Genomic DNA, 20,364 nt, shown 5'->3' on the forward strand with positions numbered 1-20,364 from the left:
AAGATTTTTTTTTTTTTAAATATAAGAAAAGGGACATTTGTGATGCATTTGGAACCAAAAACTCAACTTATCCGAAAATTTATTTAACATAGTGTAACAGTGGGCTGCAAGGTGGCACAGTTGCTGCAGTTGGTAGCACTGCTGCCTCGCAGCAAGAAGGTCGCCGGTTTGTGTCCCGTGTGGAGTTTGCATGTTCTCCCCGTGCAGCGTGGGTTCTCTCCAGGTTCTCCGGCTTCCTTCCACAAGGTCCAAAAACAGGTCCCACGACCCTAGTGAGGATTAAGCGGTGTATAGATGATGGATGGATGGAGGGTTCCAATGGACCGAAAGACCTTTTACGTGTGGCAACCTGAATAGGGTTAAATTGTCCTAATAGGTCCCTTGAATTACTTTTTAGAGTGAAGAAGAGAAGTTCCAAGGTATCAAAATCAACCAGCAGGACTCAATGATTCAAATATAATACACTGCTTTTTATCCTAAAATGAGCTGTTCGGTAGACTTTTGTACTTTTAGACGTTTTTGTACTTTTTGTACTTTTCACACCCTCCTCCTTCAACTTCTCGCTAATCCAAGCTGCTAGCTTCATAGCCGGCGTACAATCTACTCATCAAACTGTCAGCAAGAATGTAAGAAAAACCTATTTCCTAAAATGATGAACCGCTCTAATTAAGATCGAATCTTGTAACCTCCCAATGACCTCTTCGTACGCACAAAAATACAACTTCCTCACACACCTTCGCACAGGCAAATCCCTTGTCAAACACACCCTTTCCTACACACACACACACATATTTTCCAGATATTCACTAGTTGACCTAATACTAGCCTACTTTTTCAGGGGCCCTATTGTCATCCCCGGAGGAGCTCTGGCTCTGATGTGTTAGGCAATCGTTGCTTTGGCAGCCTCCCAGCATCTGAGACACTCCAGCTACCCTGTTGATACCTAATCTGACTCTTGTACTCACACACACACACACATATATGCACACAGACACGCAGGCAGGTATGCACATGAACACACAAACGCACAACGCTTACGCAAGCCCCGGCCAGCCATGCCTAGGGTAGTCATAACACACAGAGGGTGGAGACATGCCAAGCTCTTATAGGTCAAACAAATGATTCACAAGCAGAAGTGGACTGGATATGAAAGAATACGTGTATTTGAGTTTTAATAACGCTGTTGTTCAGCGTTTGATGACTTGACCTCGAGTTCCACCGGTTACTGTTGAAGTTGGAGTGGGGAAAAAAAAAAAAGAAAAAAGAGTGAGAGCAGCGCTCATGCTCCCCCTTGTGTATTCCAGGAAAAGACACTGACCCACTATTGACATTTGTGTGTTTGAAGAGTTAAATGTTACATTACGCAAAGGTCAGGGAGAAGAGTAAACGGTTGGAGGCGCAGATGGAGAGAGAGGAGGGTTTTTTTTTTCCTCTTGCAAGGATGAAATTGAAAGTGCTGAGGGAAATGAGAATTGTTCTCTCTCTCTCGCCGCGATGAAGAGAAAAATTCTCGAGCCGTGCAGGTGTCCGCATGGGCGTGTGCGAGAGGAAGATGGAGGGAGAAAAAAAGAAAGGAAAAACAACAAGCTATGTGAATATGAAAAAATGTGATCTTTATTCAACAACTCCACACATATTTCAAATATACATATTTACATATTTTGTACAATGAATATAACTCTTGTGTGTAACCTGTCTTGGACTAATAATAGCCTCTAGGTTGTGTCACAAATACATAATTCACAGTGCAATATGAAGATTGTGCACCCGTGTCAGTTTAATCTACACGTCACATGAACGCGTGACTCACTCTACATGTATGAACCAGAAACAAAATATAAATCTCTTAAATTACTTTTTTTTTTTTTTTTCCGTGAGGGACAAATTGTCACAAGTCTCGTCCTATCTGGTAGCAGATCAGAGAAAAAAATAATTAAAGTAGGTTTTATTGGGCTGCTGTGTGACCCAAAATGTTCAAAAGCACAGCAGAGATGCCAGATTTAGTACCATTGTCAAACATTTAGTGTGCCAGGACAAAATAAAACATCTGGCTGCAGACCTGTAGTAGCTTGTAACTGTCACAACCCAACATAAAGCATATTTTCAGAGTGTGGTACATCATGTCACTAACTATGAGGACTAGTCTCCATGGATCCACAGCTTTCAACAGGGAAAAAAAAAAACATAGAATAAAAAAGGAAAACGAGGGGGAAAAAAAAAACCGTACCATTAAAGAGGTGAAACAGTCTGAACAGATTCTTCCAGCCAAGGTCAGGACCATTCTCTGCAGACACGCTCAAGTGTTGAGTCATCAACAGACAACCAACATCAAATATCGCCTGACTGCGACTGATTCAGAGTCATTCAGTTTATGAAACACAGTGATATGGGCACAACACTCAGCACAGCTCGGCTTTGTTAGAGTCTGAACGGCTTGACATAATGTTCCGACAGAAACGAACAAAAACAGGTTCAACTGCTCAGCTGAGAAAGTCTTCATTATTTTTTTTTTCTGTAATGTGTTTCTGATTTGATGGATCAAATGGATATTTTGACACATCGCTTAAAAAACACAAACATTGTTAGACTCAGACAAAAATCTTATGACATCAGTAGAAAGAACCGCTTGAGTTCTTTTTTTTTTTTTTTAACTTTTCCTACTGAAATCCCTCCGCTGCCTTCAGGCGCACGAATTATCCAACGATCTCTGCTGCTGCTGCTGCTGCTGAGGCATGTGACCAACACTGTAAAGCCAGACTTGCTCCCAGCGTTTTACTTTAAACCAGAAGCATTAGTGTTAGGTTTAGCTGTGGCTAATTGCACACGAGCAGGATTTATGCGCGAGGTCAGATTAGTTACTTCCCGTTCAGACGCAACTTTTTGTGTGAAAGTTTCAGCTTTGGGGCGTGTTTTACAAATGCTAAATTGTTGAGATGTACCTTTCTCTGCTGGCCATTTACAAGGATTTGTGTTAGCCTGGAGTCACAGCTTGTTGTTGTGTGCGTGTGACAAGCTTTTCCCACTTTTCTGCAAGTCTTACACCAGTAACACCCTGCCTTTCTCAACCTTCTGCGCGTGGTGTGAGATTTGTAAATGCTCTCCGTTTGCTGAGACATTGCCAGATTGGCAGTGAGACACCTTCGTAGTGTCCCGCTGAGTATGACACATCAGTCCTCTGCTAAACCATCTTTCTCGCTCCGTGTCGCTGTCTGCTTCGAGACGTCAAGCTTCGCGCTCGGTCTTCCTCGAGTTGATCGGTGAGTCAGCTCGTGAAGCCTGCAGCCTGGTCAGAGAGTGAGAGGAACAACATCTCCTCGCCTCCCATTCAAGATTCATCTAACGCTGCACGAAGCCTCATGAATTCAGGCTCAGCATTGACGACTACTGTTTTTTTCTGGGGGGTTAGACTCCTCTGATACAGTCATAGGAGCCTGTAGAGATGTTTTCTTCTTTTTTTAACTTAATCTGGCAAATTCTGAGTCATTGTTATTTCTTTTAGCACCAAATAATTTCAAAAACACACATATAGAAACACAATGAATGATCATTGTGGACAATGCCCTTAGCAAGTAACATGTATACAACAACAAAATACAGTACAGTAAGTAGAAAGCTTGAGGGTGTATGTACACACAACAGTACACAAATGGGTTTCTAAAAAGTGCCAATGTAAAAAAAACGACGATGAATCCCTCATAGCAAATTTCGTTTTGGTCCCTCAGTCAGACTCAGGCTGAGTCGAGTCCGTCAGCAGAACAGATCATCGTCCTCTTCCACGTCAAAGGACGGCACCGTCTGTTCCGCCGAGCTCACTTCCGCCTCGCCCAGAGCCGCTTCCTGGGACGACGGCGGCAGGTGGAACCACGGGTGAGCGAGCAGCTCCGCCGCCGTGAGTCTTTCCCAGGGTTCTTTCCTCAGCAGGCTCTGGAGCAGACACTTGGCTTTGGGCGACAAGCCCTCCGGCAAACAGCACTGGCCTCGGCGAATTTTGGAAAACAGCGTGGCTGGGTCCGGGTCGTGGAAGGGGTAGCGGCCGACCAGCATGGTGTACAGCATGACGCCCAGACTCCACATGTCGGCCATCTTGCCGGAGTAAGGCGTGAAGCCGCTGAGGATCTCTGGGCTGACGTAGGCGGGACAGCCGTGGGTGTCTGACATGGAGTCGTCGTTGGGGTCTTCCAAGACGCGGCAGTCCTCCAGGCTTTCTAGTCTCACCTGTGTCCTGTTGAGGGGACAAAGAAAGTTCATATCAGGTCAGGACATGTGGCACGACTCTGAAGTGAAAATGTTTTATTTCGGTGAACCAGTCACGTTAGTCACAACAGCTCTACTACAAGAGGGAGCTTAGAATGAATTAAGAGTATCCTTTCTTTAGCCTTAATCTGCAGCGCGCACAGACAGATGGACAGACACATAGATAAATACAACACACACACACACACACACACACACACCAGTGAACTTGCTATGACCTAAGTGCACCACAGCGAGTCCCGTTTAAGAAACTGAGCTGCCTAAGCAAATTTCCAATGACTCCCTGGCACTCACATGGTCACGTAAACACACATATAAATATACTACTCCAGCAGTCCCCTCCTCCTCCTCCCTTACTCACACACACTATGCTATATTTAGCCATGTTAATGACAGGACGTACATTTAGTCCTGCACCAGAGCAACTAAGACTGCGAGTATTTGTAGAATGAGACATTTACCAGTGCAGGAACGATTACGCAAAGATGCAGCGAACGATGGGAAGCTTTTGCCATTCCCCCCTCCCCAAAAAAAGTCCCCACAGCAACAGCTCTGCTTAAAAATTAATTTGTCCACATTGATTGAGGTTTTATCAAGTGAACCGCACAAACACACACACTCTGTTTTTATCTCAAGGTGTGTGTGGAGGGAGGGGGTGAATCTTGTGAGACAGAGTGGCTGGAGAGAGGATAAAAAGAGTGACAGCCAGGAGGGCCGAGACGGAAAGCAAATGATATTTAAACGGGCGAGATAGTGGAGGAGATAAGTCAGGAGAGGAGAAAGAGAGATGCAGACAGAAAAGGAAACAGAACAGAGAGAGTTAGAGGGGTGGAGAGAGTGACTCATCCTTCTGTTGAGAGTACATATCTTCTCTCCTCCTCCTCTCTCTCTTTCTCTCTCTCTCTCTCTCTCTCTCTCTCTCTCCAGTCGAGGCTATCTGCACCTGGGTCCCACACTTGCGGCGCCAGCCATCCCATAATTACCCTCAAATGGCTGTTGCCACATCAGTGACGCACGGGAAGGCTGGCCTGACAGTGAAGCTCTGCATGCTTCACAGTGCTAGTCACCTTCCCTAAACTGGCTTTTCCAACTGCACTGTGTGTGTGTGTGTGAGAGTGTGTGTGTGTGTGCGAACGAAGATAGCATTTGTCAAATTGTTGTGACTTTCTCTGTCTCGGGCTCTGCATTGTTGGCCGGGACGTTGCATCACAGCTTGTGTGTCGGGGTTTGAAAGCTGTCTGATTGTGAATTTTGGAAGAATGTATGACAGAATAAATGAGGTCATACAGAATTGTAACTGTTCAAGGAGACTTATGTTGACATCTGTCTGTGGTTGGATGAAAGCGAGCGATCGCAGGGTGCACAAAAAAAAAAAAGGATTTTTCCCCTTTTTTTGTGGATACAGCCAAGTTCCATTATGTCACACAGCCATTTAATGTTATCAGCACAAAAAAAAAACCTGCAGGTTTGTTTTCAAAGTCACGTCACACTGGGATCTTTTATAGTGCTGCTACAGTGTGTCGCCCAGACAGGGAAAAAAAAAAAACAAGAAGCTGTCACACCACAACTTCATGGGTCAAGTGGGTCTTGTGGGTGAGTCTACCAACATTAGCGTTGCAGCGCCGTCACCCCGCTAACAACACACAGGCCATTCTAAACTTGCAGCTCTGAATGTGCAATCAGCGCACATATAAACATGCATGTATGGACACACGCATACAAAGAATGAAAATGAGCCGTGCAGCTCCCCCCCCCCTCTCCACCGCTCCTCCTCTTCCCCTCTGCACATATACACTGTGACTCATCGCTCTGCAGCCGTATAGCTATCAGAGGGACACAACCGACTTCAACTTCTCTCACTGGCTGTCCGCTCTCATTCATCCACTGTGACCCCTGCAAACCCAGAGGTCATGGCTGGAGAATGTTACTGTTGAAAAGTCTCCATGATAAAAAAAAAAAAAGGGCCTTTGGAGAGGAGGGGGGGTTGTGTGGGATCAGCGGGCGCTTACAGGAAAGAGAGTGACGCAAGGGCAAAGAGGCGACAAATAGTTTTGTAAGCAGGGATTTTGTGTGTCTTCCTGAACAGAATGCAGCACTCAGAGATGCAGACATTAGGGCATATGTGTGTGTCTGTGTGTGGGAGCCGGTTCAAAGGATAGTACTTTGAACTACTCCCTCATGGATGAAAGTGTATCTTGAATGAAACCTTGTTGGAAGCATCAATTATTCCGCAGCACAGCCATGATGTAATTTATTAATAAATAATGAGTAATAAATATATTCTAATATATAGACCGCAGAAGGCCACGATTGTCTCATTCAGCAGCCTCGTCTCGCGGCTCTGCCAAACTACCACCCACCACATTCACACACACAGCCACGCCGCACGCACGCGCACACGCCGGGTGAACACACAACGCGTGTACAAAGAGACACGTCGGGGAGGAGAGAGTGAGAAAAGGGAGACAGACAGAGAGGGCGAAAATCTGGGAAGCAAAGCAGTCTGCCTCCACAAGTACAGAACCTCCTACTCTCTCTGTGCCCACATCGATATCTGCACACATGGCCTGTGTGTATCAGCTTCTGCCATGCTCCTCGCTGGCATGTGCCACTACACCGCAACTACTTCAAGTTTGAGAGCATCCAAAGAAAGTTAACTAGCAGACACCGAGGAGCAGGAGGTTTCTCTCTCCTTGAAGCGCAAACCTCACCTTTTCTCGTCGGTGAAGACGAACTTGCGCAGCTTGAGGTCACCCAGCACGATGCCGGCCTGGTGGCAGTGAGCCACGGCCACGGCCACCTGACGGAAGAGCCTGCAGGCGTGCTCCTCGTCCAGCCGGCGACAGCTCTTCACCAGGGTGTGCATGTCCCCAAAATCCTTGTCCAGGAACACGTAGGCCTTGCGTTCGCCCAGGATGATGTCCCTGATGCCGGCCACGTTCTTGTGCGCTGGTAGAATCCCGTAGGCTCTGATCTTCTCCTGGTATACCCCCATATCAAAGACCTGGAGGAGGAGGAGGAGGAGGGGAAAGATGAGAGCCGAGGAAGAGGAGGGACAAGGGGATGGAAATTAGGAGGATAGGAAGGGAGAAAAAAATAAAAAGAGAGAGAAGGAGTGAGTGTGAGGAGGAGGAGGCAGTGGGTCAGTGTGTTCTTAATGATCATCTGAGGAAACAAGCATGCAAAAATTTGGCAGGGAGATAAAAAAGGCGTAGGATATGCTTTGATTGCAGCTCTATACACTGCTTTTGCAAAAGCATGACAAATGAATCACCAAGGCGAGAAGCGATTAACTTTATTAATCAACAAAGCCAAACGCCTGCAGCTCTGTCATGCAAAGTAAACACATGGATGTGGAGGGCCCTGTCCCCCTATCTGGACAGATCCCTATCATGATTTTTTTTTTGTGCCTCTCATGTTTGCATTTTTCTGTGTCACAGCGTGGCGTATTGCAGTGACGTGTATGCAAATGAGGCGAGTTGACAGACACAGTGTGGAGCTCAGTGCCAGGGATAGGTGGACTGGAAACAGCCTGGATATCCACAATAGATCGCCCAGTCATGTTCTTGTAAACAGAATTCACATAATAGAGCCTTTTATAGTTCCGTATTTAAAAAACAAATCCATGAGGCAACGCTGCTGGTTATTACGCAAAGTGCAACACATTTCGCGTGAGAATGACATTTGGTGTTAAAAAAAAAAAAAAGTCAGCTAAATACGGATGACATGTCAGACGGTGGTGTTGAGCAACGCGACGTCTTGAAACATCATTCATTCAAAGAAAATTGCACAATGACGGGATTGCGCATACCTTACACAGTAGCTCATCGCCAGTATCGGTGTTCATCGCGCTGTGCACGCTCTCCCGGTCCGCCAGAGGTAGAAGCAGGAACGGTCCTATCCTGGACGGTCCCTGGTGGCTCGGTGGGATAGGGGTCGGCGCGGGGCTGACCGGGGAACCGGGAGAAGTGAGTCCTCCGTGCGCGTCCCCCGCCTCGGCGCTCAGCCTGGCGCATTTGGCCGGCGGCTGATCGTCCGAGTCCAGCCGCTTGTGCGCGACTCTCCCGGTGGTGCGGATGCAGGCTGCCGGGCTGCTCCACCGCTGCAAGTTCATCCTGATAGGCCGATTCACCACAAAAGCAAAAAAAAATAATAATAAAAAAATCTTTAAAAGGTGTCTCTTGCTGGTGGTTACAATAAACTACCAACTGTGCGCTCCATTCCTCCGTGTGGGACGCATTGGTAAGTTGGAACTTCGGCGCGTTTTTGTTTTTTTTTTTCTTCTCTTCTTTTGGTAATAATCCAACGAGAGGAGACCGCTCGTGTGGCTCCGAGGTCTGTTGTACTTTTGGTGAGAAAAATTCCGATCCCTTTAGAGCCCCGGAGTGAGAGAGCCGGATAGAGAGAGAAAGGGAGACAGTGGGAGAGAGAGAAAGAGAGAGAGAGAGAGAGAGGGAGAGAAAGAGAGACCGCCTCACACTCACAGAGAGGCTGAGAGTGAGTGAGCTGCTCCAGTGATGTTGAGCTCAAACACTCCGCCCGACCAGTCCAGCCTCCTGGTGACACAACCATTGAGCAATCCTGTAACGGCACCGACTCCAGCTCTGATGACACTCTATTACCTTTCGCAGAACAGCATATGGTTCAAACATTAGTATTCTCTCTAGATGTTTGTCAGGGTGTCATGAATCTCCGCATTCCTGCTCTTGAGATTTTGCTGATACCAAAGAACCTGAGAGGAATGGGGGGAATCATCTGTAACTTATCAGGGCTGCCTCATCAAGCAGCGTGCTGCACATGTTTTAGACAATAATTAACAATGTTTAAAACTCTGACTCAGTTGTTCCTTGCTGCCATTTATTACCAGGTGTAACTGTTCCTCCACTGACCTCCTGTGTGGCACCTGAACTGTTTGCTCTCCAAATGTTAGGCCCCCGGTGTGAACTATAGTCCCCATACAGAGCTCCTGTGTAGGAGCCCTAAACTCTGGCTTTAACATCACCGCGATATTTTCCCATGCTGGTCCTGTAATGTGGATATGACTCACCCCCATAAAGCCGGGCTATAAGCATTCACATAAAATATGCTAGTGTGGCTCGGTAAACAACATCATAGCAGCTGGGCTCCCACAGACACTGAAGTCAAAACTCCTCGAACACCCAAATACCACTAACAAGCGAGCCAACACTGTGCAATCTGTGTGAGAATTATGCAATAATCCTGAAAAATATAAACAGCGAACTCTGGACTTCAGAATGCCGGAACTAGAAATTGAAGGGTGAAGTACAGGCAGAGATTCCTGTAATGATGAGATGAGCTGACGGCAGGTAATTATAAATGTGCATGTTTGTGTGTGTTTGTCTGGGTGTGTTAGACACGCGTGACCATGTGTGCGTTGCGCAAGAGTTCTCTTTTTCCACTGCTTTATGTCGAACAAGCGCAGTGGAGGCTCACTGAGCGTTCACTAAAACACAGAGCACCAGCTGGCCTGTGTGTGTGTGTGTGTGTGTGTGTGTGTGTGTGCACCATCACCCCTCTTTTGTACAAACCCCTCCTGCCAAACAGAAGCATGCCGTTCCAAACAACTTCTTTTCACATTTCAAGCACAGTTCCTTCCACCAGAGGTCACACACTTAACCAGGTCACAGCAGTTGGGCTCAGCTTGACTCAAAAAAGGTCATGCGAACCTGTTTCTGCAGGCTGTCCAAACATGGACGAGCTGCAGATTCCATAGGAATGATGAGTGTTATTTTTAGGCCTCGCATTCTTTCTTTGTGCAGTGGTCGTCCTACGAAAAAGGTGACTCACCGACTGATTGATGTGTGTGTCTCTCTGTGAGCAAGTGTGTTTGTCATGCTGCCGAGCAGGCACAGGAACAGGTTTCCTCTCTCGCTGCGGTCCCTTCTTTCTCTGTTTGAGAAGTTCAAAAAACAGGATGAGCAGTCACTGTGGGAACGGGTGGCAGAGGTGCTGAAGGCCGAAAAGGTTTATTGTTGTCTGACATCAAAGTAATGATGCGTGTTCGCGGCTTGTTTGTGTGTGACGCAGCGTTTAGGTGTGCTCTGGAAAAGCTGAGTGGTTGGTGTTGAATAAACAAAGCGTTTGCATGTGTGTGTCTATGTCACCGAGAGCCACGCGGAGATGTATAGGCTGTGTATTAACGCTTACACAATTTAGATTATGTTGCTGAGCAGCAGGTTGTAGCGTTATATAGCTGGTCAGCCAGTGTGTGTGTGGGTATATGTAATGTTTGTGTATACAGTGTCTGTGTAGGAGTGTGTCTGGATCCTCATGCCAGTGAGTGAGAAGAGAAAACAGTATTCAGGGCATGCTCTCCCTTGTTATAATTAGCTGAGTCACTCACCACTGGCAGCGGTAAAGAGAGGCTGGGAATTGATCTGCTCTGAGAATAGTTCAGATCGGATCTGGCTGACAGCCAGCCATCACTGTGAATTATTCTTCATTTAGGCTCATCTGTCACTGTGGACACACACACACATGCAGATGTAAGAAATGACAGAGCTGCAGAGTTGAGATTAGAACTCACCAAACTCAGGACTAGAGACCTGAATACCTGCCTTAAAGTAAACTCAGTGAAATATATTTTAAATGATCCTTAAAGCAGCCTTAGATTAGCGTCGTGTTTGCTCATTGATAACTTTTCGCGTTGCCAGTGGAAACGCCTAATAATGAGATGAACCAAGCAAGTCATAAATAAATATAAAGTCTTGCACAGGCTCCGTCAGTGGGCGCCAGCAGTAGGCAGTGGATGTGTCTTTTTCCTGTTTGTTCGCGATTTTTGCAACTGACAAAGCTGTTGGCTGTTTTGTAACATGTTAAATATAATTAAAGATGCCTTTTAATAGAAGGAATCGTATTTTACTTCTGGCATTAACCTACATTACCAACAGTGATGAGAGTTTGATCATCGATGGTGGGCTACTGTGGCTGTCCGATTCCCTTTGTGTTACCAGCAGATCTTGTCTTAATAGAACAAGCGCAGGTGTAACTAGAAGCATTAAAGACGGTCACGTTTCACTGATGTGTCCCAGTAAGCTGCAGTGCAGGCAGAATGGGAGAGACAAGAAAACTTCCAAATATTTCGACTTGCGATGCATTATTCAAAGACAGTAACCCCCCACACTACCAGCCCGGTAGTCACACCAGATAAATTGCCTGGTTGACCCACTTTTGTTGTTTCATATTTGTAGGGCTTGTTAATATCAACCAGACACCGAGAAGCAGCTCCATTTTAAAGCAGGGATGCGTTACTGTTAATCAGATTTCATTTAGGCCTGCTGGCACTTCTGTAGTTTGTTTCACCAATTTGGAGATATTGTATTATTAGCTGCCAGAAATTGCTGCTATCTGTGATTCAGAATTACAACCAGGAGGCCAACATGAAAGATTGTCTTTGTCTCGACTGCATGCAATTACACTGTAGAAAGAAATCTGTAAAAAAAACAACAACAAACAAACAAACAAAAAAATGGAACAGCAGTTAAACAGTGTAATTCTATTGTGAAAAAAACAATTACTATTTGTAAAAATGCAGTTTGCTTATGTGCATGTTGTGCACAGCTTTGGCCTTGTTTTTATGTCAGTCAAATTACTTATTATTACGTTATTATTTGGTATGATTTACTGTTTTACAATCCTTCTGTAGAATAATGTTTTTTACTGATTTAAATATGGTAACATTGAGTCATTTTATAGTGAAACACTGTAAAAGAATAAATCACTTTTTGTAAAAATATAGATTTTTGTTGTGAAGATTGTTTACCTTTTTTGGGGGGGTTAGCATGTAAATGAATACTTTCTTTTCTGTGATTTTACAGGTTATTATCTGTAATTTAACTAAACAGGGAAAATTTGTAAAACAACGCTACATTTACAAGAAAAAATAGTTGTTTTTTTTTACAGTGTGCATTCCAAACAACATCCTCAGCCGTGACAGTGTGACGATGAAACAGCACGCAAAGTACCAGAACCCCAAAACTCAAGTCATTACTAGGATTTAAAAAAATACAGTCGTGACTCGATAATCCAACCCTTAACAATCCGAAAATCTTGCTATCCGACAGGTTTTTAGGAAAACAAACGGAACCCATTAAAAACAGCCTTAACATACCGACAGCCTTGGATTCCGACCCCGACACGACATTTAATGTCACAAATAAGGATAACGGCATATTATCTGACTGAACAATCCAACAGATTGGCTACATTCAGACTGCAGGACTTAATGCTCAATTCGGATTTTTTGGTGAAATCTGATTTTTTTGCGAGTTCGTTCACATTTCCAGTTAAATACAACTTGTATGTGATCTGCTGTGTGAACTTCATACAACCCAAAAGTGTCCAGCATGCGCAGAAGAGGACAAAACGACGTCAGTGTTTGTGGAAGTAAACGCTGATGGTGGTGGCGGGGGAATGGCGCTGGTGGAAACAGAAGTGCTACTTCCACCCCGTCAGAGCGCTCCCTCAGGATGGAAGTGTCCCCTGACAGCGCCAAATATTCAGATATTCATCATTAACTGGGCCTGAATATCCAGTGACCAGAAAGTGCTATTGGGACCAACCCTACTAGTTATTATAACAACTATGAACAATAAATATTAACAACAAATGAGCCTTCCAGCATCAAGCCCTCCTTGTATCTCGACCTCCGCCTTGACAATCCGACAGCCTTGCTATCCAACATAAAAGAAAGCTTTACATTTAGTGTCAGATTATCGAGTCACGGCTGTATATTTATTTACGCTTGTGCATATATCGTAACATTTGAATTGTCTACATGCTGCAGTGCTCATAGACACACAAACCAGGATGGTTCCAAGTGTTTTGTTTTATTTATTTATTTATTTTTACCTATTATGTATTTACATTGATTACATCTGATGTACATTTGATTAGGAGACAAAACTGTGCACATTGTACCTCCAACACTGTCATCTCTGCAGCAACAAAAGACACCAAATCAGCATTTCTTTGACAAAGTGTGCAAAACTATGTCAAATATGTAAAGCATTATAATTAGAGCTGAGCTTATACCTCATTCTGGAGCATCTAACATAGTTCAGTTGAGGATAGATGGAAGTGGGAATACTGTGTGCAACAGGAGTCTTTTTACAAATCCATCATCTTTCCCTGCTGGTATTATTCAGCCTGCTGCCGTGTTTTTCTTTTATGAATTTTGTAAAGTGGAACTTGTTTTCTTCAAATGTCTGGTTGTCTGCCATTACCATTGTGTGTCTGGCCGGCTGACAGTTTTCTGTGAATGTTGAATTAGAGTGTGGGAGATAGAAGTGGGCCAGTGGATATTCAGCTATACACTCGCAGTAAAAAATGATTGAATTACTATTCTGTCAGGATGTAACAAAAAAAAAAGTAGGTCTTCTCAGCCACAGCTCTCCTCTGTTCTACTGTATGTCTTGACACGAGCCCCGAGACTCAGTGAACTGTATGAACTCAAGTGTTGAGGTTTCATCCAGAATTAGTCATCAGCCCACATTAACCATCTCTACTGAGTATGCTCTATATTTTTACAACCTAAACTGACCTCAAGGACAATCAATCAAGCCAGGAGCTGAGATGGAGATTGTTTCATGTGGAGGAGCTCCAGACTGTAGTCTGGCCAAAAAACTCCTGCCTTCCTTTGCTAGTTATCCCAATCTGTCCATCACTGTTTCTTTGATCTGTTCGGCTGAGACAGGGCTGGTTAGATTAGAATCAGTGGCTTCTTGGCAACACACATTTTTGTGCATTTCACAACCCAGTTTTAGGTTTCATACATTCTTTCAATTTCTTCACCACGCCGTGCTCAGGTTTTACAGCACACGGCCGCTAATTGTTTTTACATCAGCGCATACACCTACACGTTGTTCCCCATTGATTGAAAACATTTGTTCTCTCACAGGGGAGTTGTCATGTTTGCACATACTCAGCACAAAGACTTCCCCAAAGGTCTTCTGAGAAGCTGCAAAGCTTTAGCTGAAAAATAAAATTCTTCATTTCACTGTCGTTCATGTGAAGCGGCTTTCTTCGGAGCACGACACCGTTTCAGAGAATCGATATTCTTCTTTTGAGAAACGTTTGTCGGGTCCTAACGACGGCGACGCTGCTGCCAAACTTAATGAACGCAAAAGGAGATGCTCTGTCGAAATTCTTTTTATGTGTGTTTAAATGATATATATTAGGAGGCTGTTTTGTTTTAAAATGTCTCTCTGATCAGCTTTGCCAAACTATTCCCACTTGAAGATCATAATGGATGTACAGATGAGTGACTAATGGAAAAACAGAACATGACATTACACTCTTTTGGCGAATGTTCAAAGGAAATTACAGAGAGGGTATTTAAGCTCAATAGGAACAAGAGCTAGATGTCATCAAAAATGGAAATGCAACCCTCTCAAACAACAACAAGCACAGTTCTCAGAGCAGAGCTGCAGTGGGTGCTCAGGGTATTTTTAGTGTTGAGTGTTTAGGTGCAGTGTAAAAAGCTGGGTTTTTTTAGTCCGTGGAAGAAGATGGGCAGCGATTCTGTTGACTTCACTTCAGTGGGATGTTTATTCCACCGGTGCTGGGCCAGAATAGAAAAAGACTGATAGAGCAGGGTTTTGTCAAGAGCAGAGGTGTACAGTTTGACCGTGACCTGGAGCTTCTAAGTCTCTCTTTGAGTAGTGATAGTCATTCTTGCCTCGGCATTACTTCATGATGGTATTTTCCACCCAAAGTGTAAAAGTCAGCCTGCAGAACAGCCTCAGTCCACTTTGGCACAGTCGCTGCAGGTCTGGGGAACTCTTCTGGAGGGATGAACAGCACTCCTACTAAAGAAACTCCTTCATTTAGTGCAAGTAACACATTGTACCCTGATATAATCTCTGATAGGTGTTTACGCTGGTTGAGATCGAGTGAGCATGACAACCACGGCATATGATTCACTCCTTTTCATCAAATTGTACTCGTCCTGTATGAAAGAATCTGTATTTATTCTTTCCCACTGATTTACGCAGGTGTTCCCTCTAATGTTACTGTTCCCTCCAATGATAACTCAAGTCCACATTTGTACCTAAAGAGAAACACACTTGATGTCCTGAAAAAGTAATCACATGGCAAGCTGTATAATCTAACTTCTACTAATACCATAAACACATGCTTCAGTCCAAATGGCTGTTTTAAGGAGTGTGACTCACCGGGTGTAGACTGTAGGTATGAGCCTGTCGTTTCCGCTGCGCATTTCACACGGCATGCTCCTGTCTGTGTTTTTACCTTCTTTTTTTTTAGAATCTCTTTCACTACTGGAAACAACAATGACAGCCTCCGAACAAGCAACCTACACGCTGAAAATGTTGACGGTGACCTGCATGGCGTACTGAGGCATCCTTGCTCCGTTCTTCTGGTGAAACCCCCAAACAGTTTCTGGGTGTCTTTTTGCTCTTGTCACATTTTCACCCACTGTGTCTTCATTTTTTTCCCTGCAATATAAAGTCCTGCACCTCTGTGGAAACAGCATGGCTAGAAGTAGAAATAACTCAAACATTTCTTGTGTGCAGTATGACACACTTGTGATGCCATAAATCATAAAAAAGGAGACAAAAAAGTTAGATTTCTAGAGTTATTATTTTACAACGATATGAAAAAAAAAAAAAAAAACAGGAATCAACATGTGCAACATTTTCCAAGTGCCTACAGCTGCTAAGACTGGAAAAAGAAATGTTAGCTCTGCATATTTTACTTACATTTTTAATATGTTTCCTTTGCTGTCTGCACTGTGTAAATGCAACCCTGCGGTTCAGCTGAAAAGTCCCTACATTTTTATCATGTGGCTGTTGGTCGCAGCTGAGTCACTAATGGCCTCACGGTCGCATTGCAGAACACAGGATCTTTTGTTTTGACAGCAACTGGTTGGAGCAAATCATTTATTTTTGGGGACATTTTTAAAAGAGACTTGTAGACTAAAGTGATTTTACCAAAATGTAATGATTTTATGCTTAGACTTGATTAGCTTTCCTTAGACACGCGATATGCTCAAACACTGTTAAAAATCCAATGATGCTTCCTGGTTTTGTAGTTTATGACTCTGATAAATGTTTGGTGGAACGTTTCCTATGTGCAAACACAGTACAAACCCCTCCTGACACTATTTCACTGGGGCACCACTGCTGCATCCCGGGCTTAGCACCAGCCAAGATCACCATGATTGGTTTGAAGAAATACAAACAAATCAGAGTTGTTGTTTTTTGTCAAATCTAAGCATAAATGCAAGACCAGTTTTAAGTAACTCAAACATATCAACAGCACAAATTATAACACCAGATAAAGACATGTACAAATCCAACAAAAGTGAAGCAAATAAGCTTACATCTTCCAAGTGATTTAAAATGCTCTATATGCAATCAGCTTTTACTGCTGGGAATTTATTTACCCAGTAAATTCCACCTCCAAGGGAAACAGTGTCCTTTCCTGGTACAGTAACACCACTTCACTGGAACAGGTCACATATAACAGGCAACCTCCTCTGACCTTCGTGGGTTTCATTTGAAAAGAGCAGCTCACTTCCCTTCACATCCTAAGAACATCATTTCACAACTCCGTCTTTGTCAGTCACTCTTCTTCAAACACATGATTTCACTGAAATTGTTTGGCTTACATTCAGAGCTCCAAACCAGGATGACTCAAGGGCTTTCCTGTTGCTAATGGGAAGTGGATTGCAATTGTGCATGCGTCCGTGTGTGTGTGTGCATGCTGGGGCAACAACACACACACACACACACACACAGAGCAGCGCACGCACACGTCACCACCATACTGTCACCAGCCCATCACAGAGGTTACACAAGCTGTCTTCACTCAGACAGGCCGAGCCCATGATGTCACCGTCAGAGGAATGAGAAAACACAGATTGTGAAAAGGAAACAAGAAGTGACTGTCATTGATCTGCTCTGCTGACGAAAAGATGTGGAAATCTGATTATTTTTGGTGCCTATTTACCTGCTTTTTTTTTTTTTAGAAGCAGGGAAGTTGAGGACTTTCTTGTGAAAGGGGAGGGGGGCATTTCTATAACTTTCTCAACCAAGAATCCAACATCCACTCTTACTTTACATTGTGATTTAGCAGCTGTGCAGGAGGTGAGAAAGCAGCCCTGGTTTGAACTTCCTTCGCAACTATTTCTGTCACTTCTCGCGTTTAAAGCAAGTTCCAACGCTCTGAGTGTTCTCCTGAGAGACCGTCTGAGAATGCGCTCGATTATTCCCGTATTGAAACGTTATCACATCTCATTTGTTTCCATTACAGCCGGCTTTTCACTTCCCTTCATGTAAATACTTCTCATTTCCAGCCAGGTCAGGTGGTTTTATAGTACTATCCTGCCCATAGAGGAACCTCAGCGCTTTGAGGTGAACGTCAGCATTATCACATTCACGGTGCTGATGATTACATGCTGATGTGTAGCAGGTAGACATTCACCACAGTCAAATGAGAATGTCTTTAGTTTCACATATTCAATCATTAACCAGATGACTGAACACACATACGAGGTGTGTCAGAAAAGTTCCAGGACTGGTGTCATAAAAGATATATTTCATATCCAAACTACAAACTATCCCTTCAAAGTAATCCCCTGGAGTCTAAGACACCTTCCCCAGCCTTCTCTGCCTTCACGCCGCCATGCACTCCTGGAAGGATTCTTCCAGGATCCTCCACAGCTGCGTCGTCACAACCATCTTGATGTCGTCCACATCTTCAAAACAGGTCCCCTTGATGACCCCCTTGAGCTTGGGGAAGAGAAAATAATCCCACGTAGCCAGGTGGGGTGAGTAGGGAGGTTGCTCCAGCATGGTGATGTTCTTCTCAGCCAGGAACTGTTGGATGCTCATGATGTTGTCATGGTGAAGCAGCCACGACTTGTCCTGCCACAATTCTCGCCTCTTCTCGTGCACTGAACGACGCAAACATCACAGGATCTCTTTGTAGACGTGCTGGTTGATCGTCTGAAGGGGAAAACTCGAAGTTTGAAACACATCTTTTGTGACACCAGTCCTGGAACTTTTCTGACACACCGTGTATGAAAGCAGGGAGCAGAGCTTCACATACTATAGATGAAAGTATTTTGGCGGTTAGAAGCGACATCATAGAGCAGAGTCCCAGATAAAGGTGTGGACAGGACCCCCCTAGAGTCAAGACACTGGAAGTGGTTGAACAAAGTTAGCAGATGGCTGGGACTCGCTGGACGAGGCGGAGATGGAAAAAGGATGAAGGATGCCTGAAAGGAGGAGTGAATTTAAAAAATAGTGGCAGATATGTCATCGGACAAGTGTAGTGACTCTTATTTAAATTGATTTTGAAATGATTGTGACCACATGAGAAAATAGAGGTGACAAAGAGAATCAAGGAGGAATGGAGACAGAATGCAGATCGTGCTTTTTAATAGAAACTTCATATGGAGTGTTAAGAGATCGCCAAAGTGAATGCAATTAATAAACCCATGAATGTGTGAACCGAACTTTATCTAAATTCTAAAGTTTCAGCCTGTCGGTAGCGCTTGAAGACACTTCACAGGATCAGCAAAGTCATGAAGATTCTGCAAGCTGCAAATGTCTGTACAAAGTTTTATGGCAACGCATCAAAATGTTGTCGAGATATTTCAGTCTGAACCGGAGAGATGGATTTCTCATTTGGTTTCTTTCCAATAAATGTGCAAATCGTCCAATAACTCACCAAAAATCCAAAGACTGGAAAGAAAAACTGAAAGTATCTGAACTTTTCTTCTTTTTTCTCTCATCAGTCATCTGATAAAATAGAATATAATCAGATTGATCTTGTGTCCCTGTTTATAAAACCAGTTTAAAGCAGCTCCACCTGCAGCAGATACAACACGCTGCTGACACACTAGCAATAGTTTCATCATGTAATATGTATTATTGTACATCCACTTAACTAAGATGTTTCATGCAGGACCTTTACTTGTAGTGGAGTACTTTCACATTGTTTATTGATACTTTCTCTTAAAGTAAATCACACGAACACTTCTTCCACCGCCGGCTACCGACGTGGCTAAAAATACGCCAACATCTTTTCTCTCTCTCGCGTTCTCACTTGTCCGTTCTCCTCTTAATGTTCTCTGTAACACACTTTCCCCCGGTGTCACTTGCTTTGATTTATTTTATCGGCGGTGTTAAAAATATTCTTTTACAAACAGCGCCTTAGAGGATGGCACATGAAAGTGTCATCCGGCATTAATCTCCTCCGTGCAGCCCGATGAAAGATAAGCTCCAGCTGCTGTTCAAAAGGGCTGCCTTTGCTTTTAACATACCTGCACTAAATTACGTTCACAAGTGTGCAGATGCTGAGTTTCATTTCAATAACCGAGGACGCAAAGCACATCCTCCAGCCAAAACATAAGAGGTTGGATCATCATTAATGACACTTCTAGTGAGAGACTTAGACAGATTTAGAGAGAGAGCGAGCGAGAGAGAAAACGTCTTATTTGTTACCAATCCCCAGTACAAGCCCCATAACCCCCAACCTCTTTCCAGAGTGAGTCAACCAGTAGTGAATTTATCAAAGTATGCGGACACAAGAGGGAGAGAGGAGCTTAGCGTTTGGAAAAAGCAATTAATTGCAGGATAATACCCCATGTAACAGGATTTCAATGACTGTTAGCGCTGCTCTGCTCCAAAAGGAGATTTATTCTCATAATCCTGTGATGAAAGGGATGGCCAATTATTTCCCATGCATTGGAACACACTGCCTGAGCCAGGGCTAGGCCGACGGGAGAAAGAGGAAGCGAGGAGCGGTGAGGAAAAAGACCCCAAAAAAAAAAAAAAGAAAAAAGAAAAGTGTTTGTGTGTACACATACGCACTTACCATTGAGCCAGCAACAACAACCTGTCACTCCACAAATTACCTAACGCAGAGCCTTTAATGATATGATTGCACTACAACTCACGGGAGAAAGATGAAAGCCGAGCATTACTCCATTAACTGCAGACTGTGTGGCTGCTTGAAAATTAGGCCCCGCGTTTCTTGGCGTTTCATCAGTTTTGAAGGATGTTGAAAATGTGGGTTAACATTCATGAAGTTTGTGTTTGAGTTTCGACGGCAGAATGT

At 44.1% G+C, this 20,364-nt stretch overlaps 1 protein-coding gene across 1 annotated transcript; it reads right to left on the reverse strand.

Annotated features, from left to right (window-relative positions):
• Window positions 1-1,588: 1,588 nt before the first annotated feature.
• trib1 (tribbles pseudokinase 1) lies at window positions 1,589-8,683 on the reverse strand. Its single transcript, XM_008306763.1, has 3 exons — window positions 8,066-8,683; window positions 6,966-7,258; window positions 1,589-4,222 (listed from the first exon to the last, which is right to left on the reverse strand). The coding sequence occupies exons 1-3, from the start codon at window positions 8,366-8,368 to the stop codon at window positions 3,748-3,750; spliced, it is 1,071 nt and encodes a 356-aa protein (XP_008304985.1). The 5' UTR covers window positions 8,369-8,683; the 3' UTR covers window positions 1,589-3,747.
• Between the last annotated feature and the right edge of the window lie 11,681 nt (window positions 8,684-20,364).

Source organism: Stegastes partitus, unplaced genomic scaffold (genome assembly GCF_000690725.1).
Source record: "Stegastes partitus isolate 25-593 unplaced genomic scaffold, Stegastes_partitus-1.0.2 Scaffold46, whole genome shotgun sequence".
NCBI lineage: Eukaryota > Metazoa > Chordata > Actinopteri > Pomacentridae > Stegastes > Stegastes partitus.

Excerpts from the sequence above, each read along its gene's own strand:
- trib1 (XM_008306763.1), bottom strand. The coding sequence starts at position 8,368 with ATGAACTTGCAGCGGTGGAGCAGCCCGGCAGCCTGCATCCGCACCACC. Across the intron at positions 7,259-8,065 it reads GCGATGAGCTACTGTGTAAG|GTCTTTGATATGGGGGTATA; the intron begins GTATGCGCAATC and ends CTCCTCCTCCAG. Across the intron at positions 4,223-6,965 it reads GTCTTCACCGACGAGAAAAG|GACACAGGTGAGACTAGAAA; the intron begins GTGAGGTTTGCG and ends TCCCCTCAACAG.